General features: G+C 37.2%; 3 protein-coding genes and 1 long non-coding RNA gene across 5 annotated transcripts; 2 read left to right on the top strand and 2 right to left on the bottom strand.

Annotated features, from left to right (window-relative positions):
- Window positions 1-139: 139 nt before the first annotated feature.
- Window positions 140-3,005, bottom strand: LOC105201933 (UDP-N-acetylhexosamine pyrophosphorylase). The gene is made up of 3 exons (XM_011170227.3): window positions 1,612-3,005; window positions 1,132-1,528; window positions 140-943 (listed from the first exon to the last, which is right to left on the bottom strand). The coding sequence occupies exons 1-3, from the start codon at window positions 2,088-2,090 to the stop codon at window positions 404-406; spliced, it is 1,416 nt and encodes a 471-aa protein (XP_011168529.1). The 5' UTR covers window positions 2,091-3,005; the 3' UTR covers window positions 140-403.
- Window positions 2,190-5,790, top strand: LOC105201925. The gene is made up of 2 exons (XR_003269462.2): window positions 2,190-2,292; window positions 3,005-5,790. It is a non-coding gene; the product is annotated as an uncharacterized LOC105201925 (long non-coding RNA).
- A 618-nt stretch (window positions 5,791-6,408) lies between these two features.
- Window positions 6,409-10,160, bottom strand: LOC105201940 (ADP-ribosylation factor 1). 2 transcript variants are annotated; one of them, XM_011170246.3, is made up of 5 exons: window positions 10,012-10,160; window positions 8,485-8,655; window positions 8,151-8,260; window positions 7,806-7,931; window positions 6,409-7,736 (listed from the first exon to the last, which is right to left on the bottom strand). In XM_011170246.3, the coding sequence occupies exons 2-5, from the start codon at window positions 8,630-8,632 to the stop codon at window positions 7,572-7,574; spliced, it is 549 nt and encodes a 182-aa protein (XP_011168548.1). In that variant the 5' UTR covers window positions 8,633-8,655; window positions 10,012-10,160; the 3' UTR covers window positions 6,409-7,571. The 2 variants fall into 2 exon arrangements, with proteins under 2 accessions (XP_011168548.1, XP_011168539.1); XM_011170237.3 differs by having other exon boundaries at window positions 9,715-10,109.
- Window positions 10,161-11,872: 1,712 nt separating this feature from the next.
- On the top strand, window positions 11,873-14,120 carry LOC105194071 (bromodomain and WD repeat-containing protein 3). Its single transcript, XM_039451789.1, has 5 exons — window positions 11,873-12,034; window positions 12,478-12,573; window positions 12,700-12,756; window positions 13,004-13,078; window positions 13,275-14,120. The coding sequence occupies exons 1-5, from the start codon at window positions 11,997-11,999 to the stop codon at window positions 13,489-13,491; spliced, it is 483 nt and encodes a 160-aa protein (XP_039307723.1). The 5' UTR covers window positions 11,873-11,996; the 3' UTR covers window positions 13,492-14,120.
- The last annotated feature ends 3,077 nt before the right edge of the window (window positions 14,121-17,197 follow it).

Here is a 17,197-nt window from a genome sequence, read left to right as displayed (position 1 = left end):
TAAAAATCTTTGCATACTCATTACTTTTTATTTTATATATATATATATATATACATATATATATATATATATATATATATATATATATATATATATATATTTCGTATAACAGTATATAAAAATATAATGACCACATTACTTATGGATTAAACAATAATATTACCAAATTACACTTGAATCTATATAATTAATTACATTGTTCTCAATTTTTTTCATTTGAGGACAGCTTTAATTTTATCATGGAATTTTAATTAAAATGGATATTATAATATTGATGGATATTATAATATTGAAAATCGCGTTATTAAACAATATTAAAAAAATGCATACTTAATCATTTAGAAACATATGTCATTCAAGATATCTCATTATTATAGATTAATAAAAAAATGGTATATTCTTGTTATTCGAGAACTTGTGGTCCCACAAAAGATTGGTTGCTTGCGATTTGACACAAATTTTCTCCCGCGTACGAAAGCAAAGGAGAGATCTCGACATTGTCCTCGACATCTTTTGCACCTGCCTTCAGTAACCATTTTTTATGTAAATTGAGCAAATCGGTGCGAGCGGTGCTTGGACAATCTTCACCAGCGGAACTTGAATTTTTCACCGGGCTGAATTCCTCCTCACGTGTTCCTTGCCATACTGCGAAATTTTTTGCAAAGGGAAACACGTCAAACACAAACTTCTCTATCTTGATGCCATTAGGAATTTTTGGAATGATTCTTTCTCCATCGTTATTAACGTATGGAATTTTTTTTTTCGCTACATGTAAAAGCAAATTTTTTTCGTAAAAATATCCGACGTCCTTTAAAAAGTTAAGAGTGAAATAATGATTGCATATATTGGCAGCATTATACATCAGTTGTCCATTGGCGTGTCGAAGTTCCGCAGTCTTTTTCGTCATTTCGCTGTATTCAACCACTTGATAGTGATTCTCTACCTATATTAAATATACATCTATATTAAATACCAAAATAATTAATGATTGGTGAGTGCGTGCGTGCGTGTGTGTGTGTACGCGTGTGCTTGTCGCGTGCGAGAAAGATTACAGAAAACATATTTTTAGAGTATAATATAAAAATCATAAATTCATAAATATAAATTTATATATTATATAAAAAGACATGCCTTGCAAACTATGCCAACTGGTTCAGAGGGAGATGACTTTTCGATAACTTTAACTCCACAGTCAGTATCAGACAGTAAACAATATCCTATAAATATAGGATCCGCTACTTTCACCAAGATGTTATCCACGGAATGTGCATGAATGCTCCGAATACCGCGTTTTGCCATATCGTCCAATATTCCTTGATTTTTCAAAGCACGATACAATCCTCCATTACCATCGGGAGCTTTGGAAATACGATGCTTTGCATCCAAAATAATTTTTCCATCAAAGGTAAAACATGGTAGCATACCCTGTTTGAAAGTTTTCACATTTTTCTCTTTTAAACCAAAATAGTTGCGCTTGCTTAGATATTCGACAGTGGCATCGTGAGTAGCTTCGCTAGTAAGAATATACCTGGAAAATAAAATTATTCAATTGGATATCTCTTAATCTTATCACGCGTTATACTCGTACACCAACAATTGTTAATTACATACCAAGTTATTTCTCCATGTTTTTCATACCGTTGTTGTGCCATATTTTGTAGAGAGATTATTCTTTCCGCCTGCAATTGGAAGAGAGTTTTACGCGAAGGCAACGCAACGTCGTACATTCCTTTAGGATAGGTAACTCCCAGACGCGTGCCTTGACCACCCGCCATCAATAATACAGCGACGCAACCTTCCGCTATTTCCTTCAAACCACGTTCCTCGTACATATTCAATTCTTCCTCTGTAGACGTCTTGGCAGAAGCAATCTTGCTCTCGTCAATCGGCTGTATCTTGTCATCCAGCATATTCTGGCCAACATACTGGGAAGATTCCACAGCTCTTTTAAAATATCCTATAATTTCGTGGAAATCAAGCTCCGCTATGTCATTCTCCAACTGGTTCTTGTCCTCGTCCATCAGCTCCTCCCAAAATCTTAGCAGATGTTCCTGATCGTACGCGCTCAACTTGTCTCTCAGGCGCTCCATACTTGTCAACAATCAGCGTTTGACACTTGCAAACACTCTGGTTTGGTATTGGTATTTCCTTATCGCGTGTCGCGATATCGTCACACACGCGTTCGTCTCGGTGATCGCTTAGCCAGCGACTCGAGAGAGAGACACATGAAGGAACGCGAACGCGAGAGAAGGAACGGGAATAACAGGCAGCGCACACATAAGCAGCCAACAGGTATTCATCGGATTCGATCGGTCTCTCCCGCAGGTAGTAGCGGCAGAGATAGTAGCAGCGGCAGCATACCTTCACCTTCACTTTCACGATTCCACGTAGCACGTCCGCCGTCGCCGCCGCCGCCGCCGCCGCTACCGGCTCGATTTCTCTTATCGACCCCTCCCGCTCGACCTACCTTCTTCGCGCGTATAATCTTCCTTGCATTCTTTGCCACCATATCTCGCGACAGTTTATACAACGAGTTGCCGAGTTGTCGCGAAATCAAGTTATTTCTTCCACGACGATATTGACAGAGATAACCTTTTTTTCCATCTAACTGGTCATCTGCGCCGCGTGGCACACCCCGCACACACACAGGCTGTCTGTGGCCCAGTGGCCGTGGGCTGTGGCAGGCCCGGCCCAGGTGCGGCGCTTGGCGGCGCTCACCGGGTAGACAAATACCGAAGATAAAAGAGATGGCTGTGTGCCGTGTGTCGCGCAGTGTCGCGTATGGTCGCATCAGGTCGCATACAGCTGGTGGTTGGGGTGGCTGGCTGGTGGCAAAAAGCGTGGATGTCGGGTGTCACCCAGGACGCGTGCGCGTCACCTTTTGTTTATTCGATGCCTCGCGACACATATTTAAGCAGCGGCATTAGCAGTCTTGTGTCAATTAAGCATGTACATATACAAACAAGACTTGATGCAAATTCTAAATCGTATGGCGACCTTTCAGCGACCCGAAAGCACCTGAGACTCCTGCATCCTGAGAGTCGAGATCAAGGCCAAGGCGACCAAGCAAGGCGACTCCAGGCCACTGAAGGCAGTCCAGGCGGCCTTCTTCCGGCTTCCGGCCCATCTGGGCCATTTAGCTCCGATATCCGGTGCAAGAAGTCGCGCGTTCGGCCATTCGGGCAATTCGCTGCGATTCGTCGACAAGACGGCGCGCGGCGCGCGGCGCGAACGAGTGTGAAAGAGCAGCGAACCAAATGACCTTGATTCGAGATAACTTGCCAAACGATCACATTTTTTTCAACAGTCTTCTCTCTTTTCCTTCTTCTCGTTTTTCTGCACATTCGTTCACGATGAGACAACTTGAGATTTTAGACTGCGGCAACTCTGTGATACACGTTCAACAATATAGCGCACGGCATGCGCTCAATTCATACGACTAACGTAATTTTCTTTGGAAATACAGTTTTATCGCAGTTGATCGATTTTCATCTTTTTATTACAGACTTGCTTAATGCCGCGATTATGAATGTCGATATACATATATTTATTTGGAAAAAAAATATATACTTTTATTTGAGTGTGCAGCTCGTGTGCGAAAATATTGGCAGAAAACTAAAGCAACCCAGATATATTATACATAGCGCATGAAACATTAATTGCAACAATATTGCAACAACGTTCCTGTGCAATGTTTCATATATACTGCCTGGGAATTTTTAATATATTTTTGTCAAGATATGTACGATATAAGAAATTTTGTTACAAAATTAATTATTTATAATATGCGTACGATATATTATATTTCTTAATCCTTAAATGCACGCGCGGGCTTGTGTGTTACAGCCACAACAAACAAACGCACAATAAACAAGACGCGTGTTATTAATTTCCGTTTTTCACTCTTTTATAGCTTACATATTTTAGCTTATTGTTAGATATTTTCGAATCGGATATGCATTGTCGTCAATCTAGATATACATATTTCGTCGTCATGACTGTTGGTAAAAATTATTTATATTAAAAAATATAATAAGTTAAATTCCAATTGACGAAATTTCAATGTCAATTATACAAGGCTAGCAGGCTTTTGTCAGTCATAGCGCTTCTTACATTTATATAACGTACTGAATAGTAATTTTTAATTTTTACAATCTCCATCAGCATAATTGGACTTGCGCGCCACATATTTGTCGGACTTGAAATACAATCGGAATATGTAATAGCAAATTTGATTGGATGTACTAGTGCGCACTGGTGCGCACGTTAAAACCGTTGCGTCGGCGTCGACGCGTACACAAAGATATGTAAAGATATGTATTTAATATAAATATATAAATAGATTAAATTGTGAAAAGCCTCAATCGATATTTTATTATACTATTTAGTAAAATATACATTTGATCATTTAAGATATTTATTTTTAAACAAGATTAGACGAGTATACAGCGGCTTTAATATGTGTGGCGCATCAGTGCGCACTTATGAAATATGGTGCACATTTATGAAATAGCTGAATTCTGCTGAATTCGCTATAATATTAATGTTTCAAAAGCATTTCTAATTCTTCCAGGGAGGGAGAATTTTATTAATTCTTCTCAAGCATTAATATATTGCCTTTTTCATCATATTATAATTACGGTCTCACTATAAATGCTGTGAAGCATTTCGAGTGCGATTAATCAAGCGCTTCAAAGTATTTCAGCGCTCAGCTTACTGCTTACGTCGCGTAACGTTTCGCTTCCAGTTCAAATTGCCATCGCTTACGACGCTATCGTCGAAGCAGATCGGTAGGGCAAGTTTTTAATTCATCAATAGATCAATCGTATTACGCACAGATGCAACTTTGCTTTGTGAAAACTGAAAGGTCATTTTACTTCGAAAGGAGAGACTACTTTCAAGGCGATCTATCATTCGTATCACTCGCTCCGGAGTAGCTCTTTTTGATTCTTATATGATATAGCGAGTCGGATACTTTTGGAACAGAACTTGTAATCTGGAGATTATATAAAAATAAATATTATTATTCAGCACTAGAACCGCGCTCTATCATCTGGAACTCGTCGATCTGCTAATCTTATGTTTAAAAGAAATATGTCTTATTTAAATGTATTTGTACAAAAACTAATTCAATACTGTTGTGTATACCTTTTAAGCTTGTGCTTTGTTTTTCATTCACTTGTCAATTTGTCAAATTCTCAATTCTAAGTTGATCGGTAATGTCTAAATGTCAAGAATATATCAACAGATTTCAGACGCTAATTATTTATATCTAGGGTATGTAACATACGCTCACGCGTGCGAAGATTAATATTAAAAAGTAAAATGCGATATTGATGCGACAAATTAAAATAATCCTTGTATTTCACATGAAAAAAAAAAAGTTGGTATGATGTAAGTAAGAAATGCATTATTTTTTAATTATCGCCATTTTTATGTTGAAATTTTAAATGTTTTTTTTGCAATTTTGACAAAAAATTCAAAAGTCAAACATTTCAAATTTTAACGTAAAAATGACGATAACTCCGAAACAATGTTTCTAAACCCATTTAAATCCATAATTATTTTCTTGTTTATGGATTCCATTCACGTCCCGAGTAATAAGTTCTTCACTTTTGAAACATTCTGTATACCAAGCAAAAAAGAGATGATTATTGAATGTAAGCTAGCGTAAGTTAAAACGTTTTATTATCCTTTCGAAATGTTAAATGCCTCGTATCCTCTTAAGCTTCTTGGCGAATATGTATATAATATGTATGTGTAATAAATAAATTCTTTAATTCTTTAAGATTTTTGATTTTCTTTCAAGAAAGAAATCTATCGATCACGAAAATTGTAATTATCGATTTAAAATATTCATCTAATTTTATATCGAACAAACGCATGTTGAGAATATTTTTTCCGATTAAGCTACAATCAGAGATAAAGAAGAAATAATAAATATTTAAGATCAAGTGGATGTATTCATTTCACGCGCGCGCGCACACGCACGCACGCGCACACACACACACACACACACACACGCGCGCGCGCGCGCGCATCATCTGAATGGCACATATGTCCGCACTTTAGAATAAAACGAGAGTAATCGATGATGAAGAATCGCTTATCGTAAAAATATCAATTGCCGTTATTTTCGTCATGTACTAAAGCTTGTTTTTCTACGTTACACGCGATTTATCTTTTTAACACGATAAACACACGAAAGATGTTGAAAACGAATCTATCGACCAATCACGATAAATAAAGATAAAAAGATTTATGTCCCGATGGCGAATAATGTATAGACTACGTATATAAAGCACAATTACAATATATTTCACAAATTGTTTAAACATTCATACATAATTATACGAATTTTCGCATATGACGAAAAGGCGATTGAATGAAAAGTTAAGGGAAGGAGTATATCATAAAAACAATGTATTTCAAAGACAGGAAAAACGTTGGGACGTCAAAAAACGGTCGCAAAACCGCTGACGTATATAACGCCACAGTAGCAAAAGTTGACCAATTTAACAGCTACGCGAGGTCTGAACTCTTATATAAATTTCTTTCTTGAATCTTTGAATTTTCCATCACGTTCTCTGCACAATTTCGGAATGTCAAGGATATAATTCTACTGTACCTTATCGAGGTGTAATAAATAAATCGCTTCTCCTTTATAGCGAGACATACGTGTGTTTGGATAACTGTAAGTTTGAAGGCGGGCGAGCGGGCAGATGAGGGAAGAAGGTACGCGCGCATCTGCTCGCAACACCAGCTAGCGAGATAATTTTTCATAGCTTCCGTTTTTTTCCCAAGTTTTCTATCGCGCCGAGAACTTAAAAAAAAAAAAAAAAAAAAGTAGAAACTTTAGTAACTAGGAAATGATAAGTCATTGCACCGTCTGCTGCAATCACCGTTTGCATTTTCGTGTAAATCGCGCTGGGCCGAAGCGAGAGCAATTTTTGAAAATGTAGTGGACAGAGCAACATTCTCTCGTCTATTGATCACATTTTTATCATATTTATATAATGTAATGTACAATATGCAGCTACATTATGATAATCGCATTATGTCCAACGCATTCAAAACTGGCAACATCATGGGTACTCGACCTTCTTTTCTTTTCTCGTGTGTGTTCTCAAATTTTCTCATCGAAGAGGTATCGTTTAAATTACTCAATGTGTATCGTATGTTTCAGAGTTAGGTACTTTAATATAATTACTTCCAAGTTTTCCACGTTCCCGTGGCATCTCTCTGTGTAAAAAGTGTAACTATATAATGCTAATATAATAATAATAATTATAATAATAAGTTGCGCAAGGCAATAGTCCGATGTGGCCGTTCGATCGTGTGCCTGCGGCCGCTCTCTCGCTCCTCTCCCCCCCTCGAAAAAAAAACCTACCGACACAGAGACAACTCCCAGGAATAATTCCTCTTCTATATTTTTCACTCAAGATCAGAGACCTTGCGACGTTTGTATCGTTTGTTTCTTATGTTCGCAGCAAAGGGGGGGAGGAGGTGTGCAGCTGTTTTTGTTGTATGATGTTAATAGCAACTGAATGTTGACAGAGTAATTCTTCCAATTAGCGGTTGGCATTTTTCAGCTGATTGGAAAGCCAATCGAGGCCCTCGTAAAGTCCGTCTCCACTCGTGGCACACGTCGCCTGTATATACCAATTGCGATTACGTAGAGAATGTAATCCCAACTTGTCAGTGATCTCTGCTGCGTTCATTGCATTTGGCAGATCCTGAAACGTACTCGTTCTTAATATCGTCCCTTGCTTCAATCACGAACGATGACGAAAGATTTCACTTACTTGCTTGTTTGCAAATATGAGAAGTACCGCATCTCTGAGTTCATCTTCCGCTAGCATTCTCATCAACTCTTCGCGTGCTTCACCGATACGTTCCCTATCATTACTATCGACGACGAATATCAATCCCTGTAAACAAAATATAGATGTAACAATGGAAACATAATATCCAAGTGTAACTAAATTATTCAATAAAAGTGCTTAAAAAAAGAGAACCATGGTATCCCACTTTGATAACTTTACCATCTGTTGTGTGTCAAGGAAATAGACACAGACGTGTCTTTATTTATTATATATATAATTAAAATTTTATAACAAAATACCATTTATTAATAATAAAATACATACTTGTGTATTCTGAAAATAATGCCGCCATAGAGGTCTTATTTTGTCTTGGCCACCCACATCCCATACAGTGAAACTTATATTTTTATACTCGACTGTTTCTACATTGAAACCTAAAAATTATATTTATATGTGTGTTAACATTACTATCTCTGACATATTTATAAATTATGACAATGTTTGTATAAATTGGCTATGTATCAAAATATATTCCTTATAGTTGAATAAATTGATACAATTGTAATTGTTTATATGAATAAAATATAATAAAATTTAATATTTTATATTAGCTTTCTTAAATTATATGTACTTGAAAAAGAAACAGACACATACTTACCTATAGTGGGAATTGTGGTAACAATTTCCCCTAATTTTAATTTGTACAGAATTGTGGTTTTACCCGCTGCATCAAGACCCACCATCAAAATCCTCATTTCCTTTTTACCAAAGAGACCCTTGAATAACGTTGCAAACATATTCCCCATGGTTGGTACTTATATGTTAGGACCTGAACATACCCATATACACACACACATATATATACAAACATACATACATACATACATACATACATACATATATATATATATATGTATATGTGTGTGTGCGTGTGTGTAACATACATGTGTACATTATTATATAATCATTATCATTGCAATATAATACAAAAATGTAATATTCTTGAAAAATACATGTAAGTGGATTTTGTCTTTTAGAAACACATTGTCAACTTATGTGACAAAGACAAAGTATCACTCCTGTGTCTCTTATAATTTGGTACTCAAATTATTATATGTTGACACATTTAAGATTAGGCGATATAAAATACAGTAAAAAGTATATAACATCTCTCTATGTGTTACATTTTGCAACGTATGATACGATGTATGTGCAAGGCTTAAAGTGCAGAATGAAATATTTCACAAAGTAAGAAAATGGATTTATATGTTTGAACAAACGTAAGATTATTTGATTGCCAAATGCACGAGTAGCACAAGATGTTATTCATCCAACATTTGCGATTATGAAACACATGTCACACGTAAAGATGTTGATTCATCTCTCGTGCATAAAATCGAGGAAGAAGCGAATCTAATTAACGGGGAAACATTGTGAACGATAGAAGAGCGACTCGCATGTGGGCGGAGGGGAAGGAGGGGGAAAGGAGAGGGGAGGAAGAGACTCGCTCAGAGGGTTCAAGATACAATTTTTCTCAAGTCCTTTTTCGGAATTCGGTCTTCTGTCGCGGCGGGATCTTCGCGTATACAATAGCACGTATACATCCCAGCGAGGTGATCGATGGTGCTACGTCTCCGCAAAGTCTCGCGAACTAACCTGATCGCGTTAAAAAGCAGTCGCGACGGCCGCGAGACGAAAGAATCGAGCGAAAGAATGTCAAGACGGCGGGAGATCGTCGTCGATCGTAGGTTCGATAGCTCGAGATACCTTTCGGCAAGACAGAGGGGAAAAAAAGGTGTTGGATGCACACGCGAGAGATGCACGAGACGCTCACGCTCTATCGATTCTCATTCTCAATAAAATCGCTATGATTATCGGAGCAGCATACCCTCGGGGATCGCTACAGCTACTGCTTTGCCGACGATCTATGCGGTTTTAAAGGGTGTTGGTACTATTTAAAAGGCCAGTGGAGCGTGATGGAGCGCGAACGAGGTGGAGGATATCGTGCGGTTCGTGCGAAGCCACTGCGTACACCGCGTACACCGGTTGCCTGTCACCTTCGACCTACTCCCCAGCGAATCGTCAAAGGTTCGCCGCTCAAAGATCCATCAGCCAGAGGCTCGTTCTTACTATCGAGTTCTCTGCTGACGCCACGTTGCACATGTACGCCACTTGCGTTACTTACGTTTCAGTAAAAAAGATTATTTTCACGAGAAACGAGAAAACATAAAACCAACACTCTCGAAAAGTACCGTATGTCAAAATGGCGGACGTGGAAAGGATTCGTACCTTGCCATGCCACGTATAGGGTCACCGGCCCGCCGCCATTGGTCCGCCACCAGTCACGTGACGTGGAAAATTAACAGCGCTACGCGCGACTATTCCGCGAGCTGGCGTTTTTCAACAACGCTGACTTTCTACAATTTCCTCTCTTGCCACAGTCCTGATCCCGAGAGAGAGAGAGAGAGAGAGAGAGAGAGAGAGAGAGAGAGAGAAGGAGAGAGGCTCCTTTCATTGGCGCGATTACTGTGCCAATGTTGCCAATGGCACCAATCTACGGCTGTGTTCCGTTTTTACTGGCAGTACTGAAAATTTATAGTTCACGTCACATATACTATACATTTTCAGTACTGGCAGTTAATATCGGAACACAGCCTACGTATGTATATACAGTCGTGAGCTGAAAGGTTGCAACCTATTTTCTTTAATGCTTTTTGGAATGTAGACTTGCTCATTGAACGGCGAACATAATTGGTTCTTACCTGTAGATCCAACCAATTACGTTTGCCGATCAATGAGCAAGTCTACATTCCAAAAACCATCGAAGAAAATGTGTTGCAACCTTTCAGCTCACGACTGTACGTACCAGAAATATCTAGGAGGGAAAAAAAACATCATAGGCTTTCAAACAATTGCTGCATTTTTCTTTATCGATAAAATATATATTTTTTGATAATTAAATTAAAATAATAAAAGAAAATAAATTTTTTTAAATAGAAAAACTTGCGAAACACTCATAGTAATTAAAAATGGAAGAAGAGAAGAGTTGCAAGAGAGTTATATCATTATTATAGACTTGTTTTCTATTCCTGCACTAGACTGCACTGGAACGTTTCTTCTTGCTTTCACTAAAGCCTGCCGCAGACGATACGTTTCTTCTTACGGGATTGCTTACGTGCTCCTATACTGGCAGTCTTACGTGCTCCCGTACTGGAAATGGGTAGCTTACGGGCTACACTACTGGCTCGCGTACAGGGGGTCGATCATGAAACTTTTTCCCTAGGGCAGAAACGTGAAAAGTGAAAATCTTTACCATTGAAGTTAATGGAGAAATTTTTCACTTTTTACGTTTCCGCCTTAGGGGAAAAGTTTCATGATTGACCCCCTGGATTTTCGTAATAGATCATGTCCTATTTTTCTTACGTGATTCTGTACTGGTTTATTGTGAAAGCCAATCAGGACGCAGTCTGTATAGGTTATACTGGGTTATACCAGATTATACTGTCGAAGTGTTGTCAAAGTTCAAACGTGAATTCACTTCGCAAACATGACGTCGTGCAAAAATGAAAAGACTTCAAAATAGTCCAAAAAAAGTATTTTATGTTTAATAGAGGCCTACTAATAGGAACCATGTTTATATGCGATAAACACACCAAATTACCATAATAAGCACAGTAAAAGTAAGGCATTAAAGAATGTATTGACTGTCGACTCCATAAACGTCGGCGATATTTATTTTGTTGTCGCAATTTTTCAATAATTAAAAATAATGCAATAGCAATTTTACGACAATGTACAACTGTTGCAATAATTTCATCCATCTCATCTATCTCATCCATATTTAAGCGTGCCGCTTCTATGAAACAAATTTCAGTTGCTCAGCCCGTACGAAAACTCACACCGTGTGAAGCCACGGCCAGTAGCACTGCCAGTACCATTGCCCGTACGGTAGCAAGCAAGCAGCATGATGGAAGTAACATGGTGTGTGCAGTTTGCAAGCATCTCTCTCGAATTCTTTGCCCTCTCGCTTGTTTTCTGACCGTTCAGACCCCAGGTGTACCAATCTTATTTAACTCCACGAAGTTGTTACAACTGAATGTAGTTGTCTTCGTTGCACGCACATCATGTTGTATTCTCTCGGTCTTTTTTTATCGCATACGTGAATATCGTATGAGAGCCTCAAGCAGAAGAAAGAGTGTGATTTGCATGTAAGTGATATTTTTTAATATTTTATAACAATGAAACAAGTATATTAACATTAAATATTAAATTAAAAAGCTGAACAATAACACAAGCAAATAAAGTTACATGAAATTCAATAAAATGATTTTCTGAGGGTCTCTTTCACCAATCTCGGTTAAGGCTAACCGAGAGGTTAGAGCATTGGAATAGACCAATTGCATTACGTGTTGTGTGAAATAACAAATACGAATGGTCAATTCCAATGGACTAACCGATCGGTTAAATTGATGAAAGAGGCCCTGATATTCTTTAAATACTTGATTTACACACTTTCTATTTTATTTTCTTCAGCTGCTCTCCCCCTTCTCTCATTTTCTCTTTCTTTCTCTCGCAGAAGTTAGCAAAGAAACAAAGGGGGGGGGGGGATAGAAACAGAGAGAAAATGTATAACAAAAATTATTTTTTGCAGAATGGGTAACCGACAAATAAAGAAGGAATCTGTGGAGGAATCACAAGAAAATAATATAATAAAAGCTGAGGAGGAATTGCCGAACGCCGAAGAAAGGTATTGTATATATATACAATATATTGTATGCAGTAATGTACATATTAAGTGCGCGCACGCACATTCCAAAATATATAATTATTTTGCAATTATTAAATAACTTTTTTAAATTCTTAACTTTTTCAGATCAAATGAAGAAAAAGAAAATAAGGAGCAGGAGATTGATTGTAATACCGTAGAAAGGTATTGTATATATTGTATGTTATAATGTGCATAAGTGTACGCACGCACACATTAATTATAAAACATCAGGGGCCGTATTTTTGAAAAAAAGCGCATACGAAAATGTACGATAATACTATAGTACACATTACACATATTATAGAGTTCCCTAGTAATTTCGTAAACGCTTTTTTTTCAAAAATATGCCTCCTGATTATTTTGCAAATCTTCCACATCTTTTCTTAATTCTTAGTTACAACTGTTTTAGATCAAATGAAGAAGAGAAGAAGATAGAAATAGAACGCACCAGGGGTGGCGTAAAGCGTGCCGAACGAGACGAGAAGTAAGAATATATACATATTTTATGAGTATACTTTGTAACTTTGTATGTGTGTGTGTGTGTGTGTGTGTGTGTGTGTGTGTGTGTGTGTGTGTGTATCATATGTAATATATTATATTATACCCCAATCAGGAGACAATGTTTTTCCAAATATTAAGATAAATTTAGTTATGTATGTATGATTTATTTTGTCTTATAGATATAAGTGGTCGGCAAGGAGAAAGCTTATTTCTCGCAGAGACGAAGGAGGAAGAAGAGGAAGAGGATGGAGAGGAGGAAGAGGATGGAGAGGAGGGAGAGGATGGAGAGGAGGAAGAGGATGGAGAGGAGGGAGAGGAGGAAAAGAAGGAAGAGGAAGAGGGGGGGAGATAAGACGAGGAAATCCAGTTAATAACTATTACAATTATTATTATTAAATTAAAAATATATATATATATTTATATTTGTCTACATTTTATTCACACAGTATCATATTATCTTTTAGCTAAGAGGGGACAGATCTGTGATTAAACAAAAATTAAATTAGAGATTAATTTGAGAGAGTAAATATATAACATTTTTAAGACCGTTCCGCTCGAAAGCCGCGATCTTTGCACTCGTTCGGCAGAAAATGCCGCGAGTAAATGTATAAAATCTTTAAGATCGTTCCGCTCGAAAGCCGCGATCTTTGCACTCGTTCGGCAGAAAATGCCGCGAGTAAATGTATAAAATCTTTAAGATCGTTCCGCTCGAAAGCCGCGATCTTTGCACTCGTTCGGCAGAAAATGCCGCGAGTAAATGTATAAAATCTTTAAGATCGTTCCGCTCGAAAGCCGCGATCTTTGCACTCGTTCGGCAGAAAATGCCGCGAGTAATTGTATAAAATCTTTAAGATCGTTCCGCTCGAAAGCCGCGATCTTTGCACTCGTTCGGCAGAAAATGCCGCGAGTAAATGTATAAAATCTTTAAGATCGTTCCGCTCGAAAGCCGCGATCTTTGTATTCGATCGGCACAAAGTGCCGCGAGTTAATGAAAAATTATTATTTCACAGGGTCTGATTAATTTATGTGACAGTTAGACTGGCATGGGTTGACTGGTACGTGGTAACCTACCACAGAAGTCGATGCAGTCTTGTTAAGATAATGACATTCTAAGAGAAGCATAGCAACATTAGTTTCTTTAAAAGTTTCCGCAATTCGTTGACTAAGTCGCCAAAAGTTGGTCCATATTGATTTTTTATTGCGGAAATTATTGTTTTGTTGCGGAAATAATTTTTTTCATTTTTTTATTTTTTCTCCTTTCATCATTTTGTAAGTATTGCTTCTTATTTATTTCGCGAACTCGTATGTAAGTACGAGTCCGCACTAAACACTGCAATACTTCTTCTGGGATGCAATCTAAATATTCGTTATCTTTTTTAATAAGATTTATGACTTTTTGAATGACATAATCTTCTTTACTAAAATATTCTCCGTGAAAATTATTAAAGCACTTTTCAGCAATTTTACTTATATTTATGAGTTCCTCCGACGGATGACTGAGGTAGCCTTTGGAGACACTTTGAATCCAATTTCCGCTGTCATCATTTGTGGTCGATTTTTGTAAATTGGGATATTTTGTTTTATATCGATGAGCCACGTATCCAGCGACATATTCCAATCCTGCTCCTTGCACAATATCACTTGTCGTGCTTTCAGAATATAATCTGCATAAATCCGTTGTATCTGATGTTTCATTAAATAGAAACAGATCATTATCATGATAATCCATGTCATCCATGTTCTCTTCCAAATTATGTGCAGAATCCTCTTGTAGCTCTTCCGGTGAAATATTTATAATATTAGAAAATAATTCTTTTGTTAGAATTATTTCGTCCTGTAAATGATCAACTTCCGAAATGTTTGGAGATGTTGATATTTGCTGTGATGATTTGACAGATGACGTAGATGCAACTGGAGAAAATGCTAATGGGGTCGAAGTCACTGCTGTTGTCGGAGTTTCTGAAGTTGAGGGTGTTTCGCAACTGATGGATGAAATACAGCTTGTTTCAACATCTTCTTCAGCATTGCGATTTACGGAAAACACTGCATGACTGTGTTTGCCTAGAATATACCATCTTAGACGATATCTGAAATCATATCCTGACGGATTATCTTTGCAAGAACCCATGGCTCTTATGTAGGCAAAAAAATTTTCTAGTACATCCTGCTGAAGACGTCTTGTCAAAATATATTGGAACTCCTGTGGAAATTTACTTTGGAGGTAATCGTACAATGTTCGAAGCGAAGCATTACTAATTAAAATGCCTTTTTGAAAAGGCATTAGAGATTTTCTGGAACCAACTCTCAGGTTTTGAATATATGAATTCATTAATTGTAAAACCATTTCTTGATTATCGATGCTCACTCCATAGCCGTTCACTCCTGGATGTGCACCATATTTCTGGTGCGAATTGTGCACATCAAACCACTTATTAACAATCGATACGAAATCTGAAAATTTTTTGTAATCAGGCACATTTATAAGTCCATTATCACCGGCCCATTTAATCGCCTTTGCCACTGTATGAGACCAAATTTGCGCCGCTGGTTTAACAGCCTGCCTCAATGTATGACGAGCATCCAATATCCGCTGTGTTAAACGGTGTGCAACACGAAGATCGCCTGATTTACCAATGTCAATAATGGCTTGCATAACCTCAGCTTTGAATGGTTTACTGCATTGTTGAAGTACAAAACCATCGTCAATAAACCAATTTCGCAGTAGTTTTAGTAGATGCGGAATATCAGCAAAAACAAATATTTTGCCATTTTTCAGTACAGGATGTTCGAAATAATGATTGTCCGGAGTGATTTTTAACTCTGTCCACACTCCTTTATTCCCCATGTCACAGGTAGTCGCTACCACTTCATATCCAGCATTATACAAACGAGAAACAGCTTCCATTAAAATATCTTTCGTCATTTGTTGATCGAATTTGTAGTAAATTGGCTGTTTCCATTTCTCGAATAAACCACGTGCCATAATTACTTGAACTTTTCCACAAGGACCAACCAATTTTTCAAGTTTTGAGTCGAACTGAACCTCGGAACTTACAGCCATTTCATCAAAAGTGATAACTGTTATTTTTTGGAACAATGTGAAGGTTTTCCCTTTTTCTCGCATTATTGCAAGGACATCTGATAAAAATCCTTCTCGAATATCAAAGGTCTTCAAAGCCCATCTTCTCAATGAAGAAAGCGACGGTAATGGGTAATTGAGTTTCAACTGGAAATATCTGTATGCTTTTGGGCTAATACTACGAAATGATATTGCCCAAGCATAATCTTCTATCGACCAGTGAACATATTTTTGATTTTGTAGGATGCATCTAATTTGTCCTTCTGTAAAGTAACGCTTCAATATTTGTGTCATTTCGTTCTCAACTGCTTGATCAAAGTTCACTTTGTCGAGATTACTTGTCGCCAGTTTCGCCTGAAGATTTTTGATCAAAACTTCCATTTTCTTTTCTTTTTCTCTTAATCTTTGATTTTCTTCATTGCTTTGTTTTAACTGCATTCGCAATGCTTGGCATTCTTTTTCAATATTTTCCATTTCATCCCATTTATTGCATCTAGATTGTAAATGAAAATCGTTTAGTGATCTATAATGTTCCAATTGAACTTTCAGTAACTCCATTGACTGATGGTACGTGTCCTCTTTTTGTTTCGATATATGGGTAGTTTCGCTAATGTTGTAATTCTCCATTACAAATCTGAAAGAACATATTTTCTTTCAAATACTAAAACATGTCTTGTCACTGTATCTGTACTCGCATACTGCATGTGTAAGTATAATTGTAAAATTTGTGAAATAACTGTTCTGTCACTAAAAATTAAAATATTTTAACAATTATAATTGTTAAAATATTTTAATTTTTATTGACAAAATGCACTAATTTTTGTTCTTTTGTTATTTTTCAGTGGCTTTAAAAAAATGATGTAAGATTAACAAAAAAATATAGAATAATTATCATACATTTTTATGATAAAATATACGTAAAGAATTAATATAAGTACCGTTGTTTGCGAATGCATGAAGGAGTGTTTTCCTCGCTGTGGTATTCCCTCAGTAAATTTCTTGCTCGTATTTTGAAATTGCCTG

The sequence above is a fragment of the Solenopsis invicta genome, chromosome 7 (assembly GCF_016802725.1).
Source record: "Solenopsis invicta isolate M01_SB chromosome 7, UNIL_Sinv_3.0, whole genome shotgun sequence".
Classification (NCBI taxonomy): Eukaryota; Metazoa; Arthropoda; class Insecta; order Hymenoptera; family Formicidae; genus Solenopsis; species Solenopsis invicta.
Note: the sequence above shows the minus strand (reverse complement) of the source record. Positions and strands in the feature narration are given on the sequence as shown.